The sequence below is a fragment of the Astatotilapia calliptera genome, chromosome 17, assembly GCF_900246225.1.
Source record: "Astatotilapia calliptera chromosome 17, fAstCal1.2, whole genome shotgun sequence".
In the NCBI taxonomy this organism is placed as follows: Eukaryota; Metazoa; Chordata; class Actinopteri; order Cichliformes; family Cichlidae; genus Astatotilapia; species Astatotilapia calliptera.
In genome coordinates, this window is record NC_039318.1 from 37,845,878 (window position 1) to 37,856,201 (window position 10,324).

General features: G+C 50.0%; 1 protein-coding gene across 1 annotated transcript; it reads right to left on the reverse strand.

Annotated features, from left to right (window-relative positions):
* Positions 1–579: 579 nt before the first annotated feature.
* On the reverse strand, positions 580–10,063 carry nr2f6b (nuclear receptor subfamily 2, group F, member 6b). Its single transcript, XM_026147172.1, has 5 exons — positions 7,342–10,063; positions 6,478–6,572; positions 3,256–3,590; positions 2,926–3,172; positions 580–2,369 (listed from the first exon to the last, which is right to left on the reverse strand). The coding sequence occupies exons 1-5, from the start codon at positions 7,611–7,613 to the stop codon at positions 2,095–2,097; spliced, it is 1,224 nt and encodes a 407-aa protein (XP_026002957.1). The 5' UTR covers positions 7,614–10,063; the 3' UTR covers positions 580–2,094.
* Between the last annotated feature and the right edge of the window lie 261 nt (positions 10,064–10,324).

A 10,324-nucleotide genomic window follows, 5' to 3' on the forward strand; every position in this document is an offset into this window, starting at 1 on the left:
GTTGCCACTTCCACTCACATAATTCTGTTTGTGTAGCAGTCAAGTGTGAAACGAGTTAGTCTAAGGGGCTCTTATGAGGTCACCGACACAACCTCTTCAGCTGCATTAGCCCATGCAAATCTGCACATACTCTGCCGCATTCAGGCTGCAGGTATCAGTTATTTCCATCACACATCTGTCTTCAGCAGTTCATTTAAACCTGTCATGAGCAGCTGAATGAGTTTTATTGCTTCCAACAACCAGTCACGACGCACTCGCGACCCACATCTGACCAGAATCGACTTTTGACCTTTTTGACTGTATTGTTTCACCTTTCTACACGTTGGTGTGAAATGTGGTCCTAATTAGTGCACAAACCAGAGACCGAATGAGGAGTCGCCAAGAATGAGGGACGATCTCATCACTTAGTCCACGTTTGTGCCAAATTTGGAGAAATTCTCATGTTTTCTGAGAGAAACCCCACCTCCTCCACCTCCTCCACCCCTGCATGTAAACGTGCCTGATACACTAGTTCCCGGTGGTCTCTTCAAACATGTTACACATGAAGTTATTCGTCACGTCTGAAAGAAAATGCACCACTCAAAATAACGTATATGTTTATTTCCAATGCAAAAATAACGCGCGGGCGTCTTTTGCATGTTTCAGTTTTGCCGCAGTCACACAAAGATGATTCTTTTAAACGTAAAGCTACACAATCAAATCACTGGAGTTCACATCAAAGCGGAGAAGTCGTCTGACAGCGCGAGGGCTCGTGGCCTCGCTCGCCTTCTTTTAAACGACATAACTGGAAATATAAAAAGAACAGAAATGATCACCTGCTCGTCGTCTTACTTCAGTCAGTTTGGCAAAACAAACATCACAATTCATCGCAATGAGCTGCAGGTCGTCGCGCTAACACACCAATGACAAAGTTCCTCTCACGTCAGAGCGGCGCTCACAATCATCTCGAAGAGGCCGCTGACACAAAATAACAACTCAAACCACACCTAGCCTCACAAAAGCACAGGACACAGAATAATCAGCAAAGCGGGCGTCACCTGATTCAGTGTAGCTTCCACTAAATGATCTCAAATGATTCAAGTCCTCTCACATGACATTTAACATTTTAATCTCTATTTCTGGCTAAGACCTGCCCGCTGGGTCTTGCTGTTTGCTTACAGTGATAGCAGTGCCTTGATCCCTTTGTAAATATCTTTAACACACATAGTTCTCTATACAATCTCCATCTGTCAGCGACGTATAAAACATGAGGTAATGATGTCCGACTGGGATGCGACCGTCCCGAGGAGCCCGGCTGTGTTTAAGTACATTCGCTTGATTTCTAACGGCAGCTTCTGCAGCGCTGTGTAACGTGCTAAAAAGAAACAGTTCAAATGGTCGAGGAGGTCGGCGCCGCTCTCGTGCCCGTTTGAGGCTTCAGCTGCCGGCTTTAAGCTCAGAATATAGACGAGAAAAGAAGATCGTTGTAACCTTCCAGCACCTCGTGAAGGGGCTAAAAAAGCTTTTTGTGCTGTCTGCTGGATTTGGTACCGTTGCACAGAGCGAGCTGAAGCTGGCACAGCTTCATGTTTCTCATACAGTCCTGAGTGATTTACTTTGATCTGTGTTGAACACGGCGTACAAAACAGGTGTCGTATATACATCTGCAGCCTCCTCTGTGGTGAAGCGCTGCATGAGGCGACGCGTCGCCGTCTTCACAAATGCTTCGTCTGGCAGCAAAGTCTCTTACTTCAGCACAAAGCGTCGCACAGCTTGCGTGCGACCTGCACGCCGCGTCCCGGCCACGGCAGCGTACAGCAAGTGGCGCTGCTATGGCTTCGTTCAGAGCGCACTCTGGTTTCAAGTCACACTGGGGGCGATGGGGGAGGAGGTAGTGCCGGCACGTGGCCTCGCGGTAAGGAGTTTTACCGAAAGCCGAGTTCATCCGGAATGAGGGCGAGAGAGGTCTGCTGCAAACGTTAGAGACGATCAAACTTTCTTTCCCTGAAAGCAGCTTTGGTGTCATATCGGGCAAACTTTGCAGAGCTAACGAGAGGAAAAAGTGACCTCCGCAGCTCTGAGTCATCTCAGTGTGATCTCACTCCGGAGCTGGCTTTACTGTCCCGGTGCGTAGGGCCAGCTGATGGAGCTCCCCGATAGCTGCATGTCTCGGATCAGCGTCTCGATCGGCGTCTTGCCCACCAGCCGCATGAAGAAGAGCTGGGAGATGAGGTTAGCCGGCACGGCGCGCAGCGCAGGGAGGCGCAGCAGCAGGCGGCCGAAGCGCTGAGGCTGGTTGGGGTACTGCAACCTCTCGTACTCCGTCAGGGCGACCTGAGCCTTTTCCTGCAGGGACTCCACGTGAGCCGGGTCTGTCAGACCACAAGCGTCTAAAGGCAGAAAAACAGAGGCTGTGTCATCACCTGATGACCAGTGCAAAAGGTTTTTCTTGCTTTTTGTCTGAAAGTGTGTGCACCAACTTTAAAAATAGACATTTCTGCTGCAGATTGTGAAAAATGATAACATTCACTTCTGTGTTACTTGTTTACATTTTCCAAAGCTTTCGACTGGGCCAGATTGGAATCTTTTGGTGGGCCGATCGTGGTCCCTGGACCTTATGTTTGGCACCCCTGTTTTAAACTCAGAGATCTGAACTTTATTTTGGCCCGTTTGACATTTGTTTGTGTTTATTTATAATTCTTACACTTTACTACTGAGTAACAGGATGTCTGTGGTTTGGGCTACTTGATGATGTCAGAGGTCAAAGAGGCCAAATCAAAGCGCCTCCCTGAGACAGCGGTGATTTTATTTCTGAGAAACGTGTGTGATGCCTCCGACAGCTTTGTTTTGGTTCTCTGTGACCAAACCGTGGGCTCAGTTTACAGTAAAGAGATCGCGCCGCAGTGAGTTACTCACATAACCTCGAAAGAAGAAGATCAGACTTACCAGGAGAAAACAGCGCGATGGCTTTGAGGCAGCTGTACTCGGCCGAGTCCACCTGAAGCCTGTTCAGCTTTTCCACCTGGTCCTGGAAAACCCTGACCTGATCCATGAAGGACACGACGCGCTCGGCGGACATGGGAGACGAGTGAAAGCCGGCTGCCGCCAGCAGAGGAGCCATGTGCAACGGGAGAGCCGACTGAGCTGCGTTAAGGATGAACAGCTCGCTCCAGCTCAGTCTCAGCAGCGCCACCTGTGAAGCGAAAGGGTCACTTTGAGCCACGAGTGTCTGTTGTTCAGTTTGGCGACTGCAAGTCACCGCGCTTTAGACCTGACCTGCTCTGAAACCGGGAGCTCCGGGAAGTACGGGATGTTTCTGGCCCACTCGATGGTGCTGAAGAGGAGACGGGCTGCCAGCTCGCAGATGCTGTCGATGCCCATGACGGAGGCGCCGCTCGCAGATGCCTGCATCTGTGCCTGGCCGTACGGCGCCCCGTAGCGGCTCGGGGGATACGGCTCGGCCCGGAGGAGCTGGGAGATGAGCTCGGACACCGGCTGGCCGTTGAAGTAGTCCGCCCCAATGTGACCTGGACCCACACCCGCGATCCCACCCGCCAGGGAGTTGGGACTGATACCTGAGTGCGATGGAGGGATGCGACCCCGCTGGACGGCTGCAGAGAGAGAAAACCGCTGAAAACCACTCGCTTCAGTCCAGAGAGCGAGTAAATGAATGACACGCTGCATGTATGCAACCTTTATGTTCTTGCCCATAAAGACGCCTCGGTACAGGTCAATAAAAATGTGCTTTGATGACGGTTTGAACAGTTTACAGATGTTTCCGAGGGCAGGCGCAGAACACCAGCTTCTGAGAAAAACCCCACCCTGAACTTCTAGCAGCTGAAACATGACACAAACCAGTTCACAGAAGAGCTTCGAGGGGTCGAGAGTTTACGGAGTATACTTTTATTAAATCAGGTGTTTTGGCTCGACAGTGTCCACGAGTAGAACATGACTAACATAATTAGCTCGGTCCAAAAATCTGTTCTAGTGAAATCTGAAACTCCCGTGGGTCAGGTGGTGCAGCGGGTTATTCAAGACTCCTCCTGTCTGCATGCCAAAATATTGTTTGCCATGATACTCAACCCGCTGTTGCACCTGATTCATCCACTGGAGTGTGTGCAAATGTTAGGAAGCCCTTAGCTATAGCTCGGGAGAATCAAAGATAAGGCCCGGGGCCCAGAATCGGCCCAGCAAAGGCTCCAAATTTGGCCCACTGGACAGATTTAGGAAGGTGAAGCAGGGCAGCAACGTCCCCACAGTCATGCATACGACACCAGAGTTTCTTTCTACTTTATCTCCTACAGAATCTGTTTAAAGCAGATCCACAGTGAGAGAAAAAGCACATTTTCTGTGAACGAGCACAAAGTTTCAGTTTTACTGTTTTGCAGTTTGAGCAACGAGCTACCAGAAGTCCTTCAAAGAGTCACACTGACAGATTTCTTTAATTCGCACAGCAGCTTCTCTTTATTATGTAGAAAAACTAATGTTGCACTTCTCCTAAAATATCTCAGGGATTAAATGTGTAGTTTAATCTTAAAGAAGTTTAAAGGCGGCTGTATGTGGCCGACGATGTAAAATGAGTTTGCTGTCCTCGGTGCAGATGAGACTTCTGAGACTGGATAACACAGACTAGCAGCAGAAAGGGCTTTAAATGCTCAGGTGAGTAGAAAGGTGCGATACAACTACACTGCTTTAAAAGAAGGACCATTACAACAATGATCACCTTTTGGTCCTTAGTCTCAGTCACATGGACGTTACGCTCTCTCAGCTCAGGATTAAATGTTTGCTGGGTATATATTTGCTCACCTGGAGGTCACCTCTTACCTATACGTGAAACATTGACTTCTCAGGTGCAGGGAGATTAGCTCTTTACGAGTTATCCATCAGGTCAGTGTCAGACAAAGGCCATCGTTTGCTGTGCTGCTTCTCAGTAAGTGACCTCTGCACTTGTTTGGTTTATTAAGTTGCAAATGAAAACAGAGTGAACCTGTTACAACAGCTCAGTTTCTTTGCAGGTGTTTAAAAACAAACAGAAAAAGTCATCATTAGATAAAAAGTTAGTTATGCTGTCGATCTGTAGGCAGCAGATTAGATTCATCCTCACCGCGGCCGCACCGAGCACCGTTGGTGTTTACTTTGGACCCGTCGTGACCTCTTAATAAACGCTCCCACGCACAGTGTGTGTGACTGCAGCGATCGCCCGTTTGTCAGCACATAACTGCTAAATACAGATTCGCACCGGCACAGGATGAAAGAGCCGGTGTCTGTGCGTCGCCGCCGCTCCGTAACAAGTAAATCAGTAGTGAGATGCTTTTGTAGCTTTTATACATCTGAAATCCTTCGCTCTGCGTGCACCAGATTTCCGTTTTAAATTACACCGAATCAAACGTAGCGCTGGTGTCAAAGTCTCGCTAAAGGCAACCTGAACGGCCGCTTCCCTCACTGGGTCAGAGGTGAGACGCACATTTCCAGGTAATGTGGAAACAGCGCAGCCTGCGTCACGGCCACGCTCGGCATGGTTCACTAATAACCGCAGGCCAAATGTAACCCCTGGCACGCTGCACCGTGCGCACTATGTATGGCACAGCGTCTGGTGTCCACTGACACAGACCGAAATACAAGTGGGGTAAGGTTACAGCCGAGCACAATTACAGCTGAGGTTTCTGTCAAGTCAACTCGACGCCAGCAAGTTGAGGGTGGAAACGCTGAAATGCTCGCACCCACCCAAGACAAAGGTAATGAACCGTTTTCAGCACATGAAGCAGAGTCGGGCTGTCAGTCGGTGGTTTTCCTCGTGTGACATTTAAGCATTGTTGCTTTCTGCTGTTTCCTGAAGCTCAGCTGCTGCATCTGAGTGAAAACAGGCTTCAGCTGACAGATAACTGGATACCTGGACAATGTCCCAGTAGGTGCTTCAGAGCTGTTAAGCAGCAGCAACCAGCATCCTCTCTCGGTGCGAATCAGAGTTCCCAGTTTAAATGTAGCTTTGTCATCATCAAGCCCAACAAAGGCGCCCGCGTGCCTCCACCTCAGTTATCTACAACACTAAAAGCAGCTTACATATTAATGCATCGGTAATAATAATGCAGCGGTAGTTTGCAAGTGGCAAAGCAAGTTGTTCACCTGCTAATGCTTTCAAACGTTTTCCACTCGCTGCTTATCCTGAAACCTGAATTCCTTGTTGCTGAAGGCAACAGAGCAACAAGTTGTAAACACGGCATTCGTGACCTTTCGAGCCGATACGACCGGCTCGTCTGTAAATATTTGTGAAATTTCAGCAGATAAGGAGCCGACGTGAGCGTTTCTGAATAAGGGGTAATTATTACGTGGCTCCCCTCGCTGCGGCGCAGGAGTGTTTCGGTTTTTGTCGTAATCAGACTGTGGATGCAAACATGGTGATGGGTGCACCTTTCAGTGGGATCTTCCACCACGGCAGCAACTCCACCCGTTTATTATTATTAATGACCTTTAGCAGGAGTAGGTTTGACCTTTTGATACCTTCTTTGCGCATCCCGACCCGGAAGCACTTCTTCAGACGGCAGTACTGACACTGGTTCCTGTGGTGCTGGTCGATCTGGCACTCTCGGTTTGATCTGCACAAACAAAGTGCAACACAAACATTTAAAGATGAAAGCCGGAACTGAACTTAAACAAACTTCCTGTATGGGATTGAAATCTCCCTCCTTTCTCTCCCTCTGTCCCCACGGACACCCTCCCTCCCCCCCAGAGTCATGATAAGTGAGCTGGAGTGGCTGAAAGCTATCGAGGCTCGTGACCTTTGTAAATCAGCAGCTCTACACGCCCTTGCGTTGCCTCTTGCAGCAGGTTGAGGTCTGCAAATATTTCACTGGGAGCTCTTTCAGCCCCAGATGTGACAAACCAACAACACAAAGGAAAAAAGGACGTGTTGCACTCAGAGGTCACACTGCAGGAGAAATAAGTTTACTGGGCGGCTGAGAGAGGTCTCAGTAACAGAACTGAGTTGCAACATAATGTTCCTGCGGTGAAGAATAATGGGAATGCTGACCTTCTGAAGCAATCCATCCTCACATGACTGACCTTCAGTGCTTTCATTTCTGTTATTTTTCTCTTTTTTTGGCTGTTTGTGAGGCTGGATCGCAAACTTCAGGAGTGAGAAATGGACTAATCTGCCTATCAGAAAGTCATACACTAATGTAATCAGATTACAGAGTGTGCACGGTGTCTTTAGAGATATAAGGGCATATATTGCTGCAGCTGTGCCCGTACACCTGCCTACAGGAGGAGTCACAGATTCTAACAAACACTCGGGTTTGTTTTTAACTGTATCAAAGTGGTTAAAAATATTCTCCACGTGCAAAGCAATGCGTGTTGTGTCCCTACCTGCAGGAGTAGCTGAGGTTTCTCCTGATGCTCCTCTTGAAGAAGCTCTTGCAGCCCTCGCAGGTGAACACGCCGTAGTGCTTCCCGCTGGACTTGTCCCCGCACACCACGCAGTCCACCACGCAGGCCTTGTCGTCGTCGCCGACGTCCACGTCGCTGCTCCCGGCCCGGGGCGACCCCTCCTCGTCCTCCCCCCTCCTCAGGTAAGCCTTTTCCCCGAGTCCGTTAGCGCCCCCGTTGGGATTACCCCATCCTCCGCTCACCATGGCCATATTCTCTGAGACGTGCAGCCCCGTGAGTGGATCATACACACAGACCTCCCGTCCCACCGCCTTCCAACGGGCTCTCAGAGTCTAAAGAGCCGAGTCCGCCTCCAACGGCAGCGATCCGAGGAGAGTCAAAGTGACGGGGGGAAATTCCGCCTCTTGACCTTTCTCGTCTTTGCCGTCCGGTCGAGCTGACCTGTGGGTCTTTCCACGTTCTGTCGTCCCTCTCTTCTTTAATCCCCGGCTCTCTCTGTCCTGTTTTCCGCCCTGACCTCTGATCACGCTGGCTTCCCGAGGTCCGACAAAACTTCAGACGCGCACACGCAAACACGGTGTGCGGTTCAGAGTTCAGGCAGTCGAAAAGGGTGCAGCCTCGCTCTTTTCACAGGAAACAATAAATTACACTTTGACTCCCTCCCTCTCACTTTCTTTCTCCGTCTTCGCCCTTTGAAAGAAAAACTCTCACCTATCCCTAAGCATAGTATGTGTCTGTGTGTGGGTGTGGGGGGGGCAAACAGCCTCTGCTGCCCCTCTCTGTTCAGCGCACGACTTTCTCTGGGAAGGACGAGCAGGCGGGAGGCGAGTCGTACACAGCCCTCCTTCATGCAGGGTTAAACTGCCCTGCCCTCTGCTCTGACTTATAAACTCGTCCAACCAGTTCCTGTCGTGCTGAGGTTTTTATCTGTTCATCAGAGCCAGTTCTAGCCTAGACTCACTCTTGACGTGTCGAGGCTGATAGTGATGGAGAGCAGGAAAAGATTTGCCCCGAAAAATAAGCCGAGGAGTTTGGGAAACTCTGGTGAATAGACTGCCTATTAATCTAAAAGTATATTTAAGGCTATCTGCACTCGAGTCCAGGCTTGATGTGAAAATAAGTAAAGAATTATACGCCTTTCACTCTCAGGAGCAGCAAAGTTCACCTCCTGTTTCTGTCGTCCGGGCTGAAGTTGAGTTTCTCTCGTGATCCCTTTCAACTGTTTTAAAGTCAGCGGGGGATCAGATGTCACAGAAGGAAAAAAAAGCAACAACAAGCTGGAACAAAAGCAGAGTTGAGAAATCTCTTCAGCCGCAGCTGCCTCTCCTCTCAGAGCTTTACAAAGTGCTGCCTCTCTCTTCCTCCTCTTGTTTTGTCAGTACTTGTCCATCCAGCAGTAACAACCAGAGGCCAGAACTTCTCTCTGCATTCCCTGTCGGCGAGTCACGGTGTACTGTTGCACTCTTTGCTACTCTGCCTGTCCTTTTCCCCCCTCTCTGCCTTTCCTTCTTTCTGCCGGCCCCAGCAGGAATAAATTAGGCAAACAACAAGCGCAGGAAAAAACACGGTCACAGACCTTTCAGCGAAAGCCCGGCGCTGCTGCTGCTGCAGTGGAGAGCAGCCCGGAGATGGCCTCGTCTCTCTCTCTCTGAATCCCCGCTCTGTGTCTCTGCCTCGCTCCCTCCTTTAGGGAGAGTGAGCGTGTGTCTGTGTGCTGAGGGATTTGACACTGCTATTCAAGCCCTGCTGTTGCCATGGCGCTGCTCGCCTTATAAGGGCAGCGGAGTCAAAGAGCACAGAGTGGGCTGCAGCCACACACAAACACACACATGTACACAGAAAGAATGCCTGACTGGCTGCCGGTTTCTGCCCTGACCCCGGGCCCGCCTGGGAGCAAAGGGGTGGTAGGGGCGGCGGCGGCGGTGGTGGCGGTGGGGGGAGTTAACCTCTATGCTGAAAGAGAACGAAGATGAGGGGGGGGGGGCTCAACGAGCACACGGCATTCACACTCGTGCGCTCCACTCCGCTCTAATCCCAAAGACTTCCTCCGACTTTGTTGACCCAATAATAACAGGGAGCGCCTGTTGTTGTTGAGCAACTTGTCAAAAGGTTATATGATACGCCGCCGGCTCCTTTTCACACCTGCTGCGCACACTCACAGGCCTGCGCGAGGCACGGCCGACAATCGGTGCCGCGACCTTTCTTTTCCACATCGAGACGGAGGATTTCGTTTATTTGGATGAGCAAGAGGAGGAAGATGATGTGATTTTATGCAGACATGGTGGTCAGGAAGATGATCAGTGCAGGGACAGGAAGTGATGTGGGAAATAAGGAAGTGGGGCCATGCAGTCAACAGTAAACATGTGTTTTAGTTGTCTAACCTTAATCTTAATGTTATTTGTCCTAAAGGGATTTGCTGGTCGCCCATCTCCAGATGCGAGTTGGTCTCCTGTACACACTCCAGTCTGGTCATGAACATAAATAATCTCTGCCTTCATTCATTTTTGCTTCGGTCATTTTAATTTAAACTCTTCCTCTCTGAAATAACTGGTCTCTAGTCGCCACACTGCTGCCGCTGTATAGCCAAAAGTATTCAGTCGACCATCCAAATCACTGGAATCAGGTGTTCCAGTCACTTCCATGACCACAGGTGTATGAAATCATTCACCTGGGCATGCAGACTGCTTCTACAAACATTTGAGAAAGAACGGGTCGCTCTCAGGAGCTCAGTGATAGGATGCCACCAATTTCCTCACTACTAAATATTCCACAGTCAGCTGTTAGCGGTATCATAACAAAGCAGAAACAACTGGGAATGACAGCAACTCAGCCACAAAGCGCTAGGATGTAAAGTCACAGAGCGGGTAGAGCGCATGCTGAGGCAGGCGGTGTGCCGAGGTCGCCAACTTTCTGCAGAGTCAGTCGCTACAGGCCTCCGAGCTTCATGTGGCCTTCAGATCAG

What these genes read in the sequence shown, in the direction of transcription:
- nr2f6b (XM_026147172.1), bottom strand. Translation starts at nt 7,613, where the DNA reads ATGGCCATGGTGAGCGGAGGATGGGGTAATCCCAACGGGGGCGCTAAC. An exon ending in AGCTCCCGGTTTCAGAGCAG is followed by an intron (nt 3,173 to 3,255) that starts GTCAGGTCTAAA and finishes TTCGCTTCACAG; the next exon opens with GTGGCGCTGCTGAGACTGAG. An exon ending in CATCGCGCTGTTTTCTCCTG is followed by an intron (nt 2,370 to 2,925) that starts GTAAGTCTGATC and finishes TTCTGCCTTTAG; the next exon opens with ACGCTTGTGGTCTGACAGAC.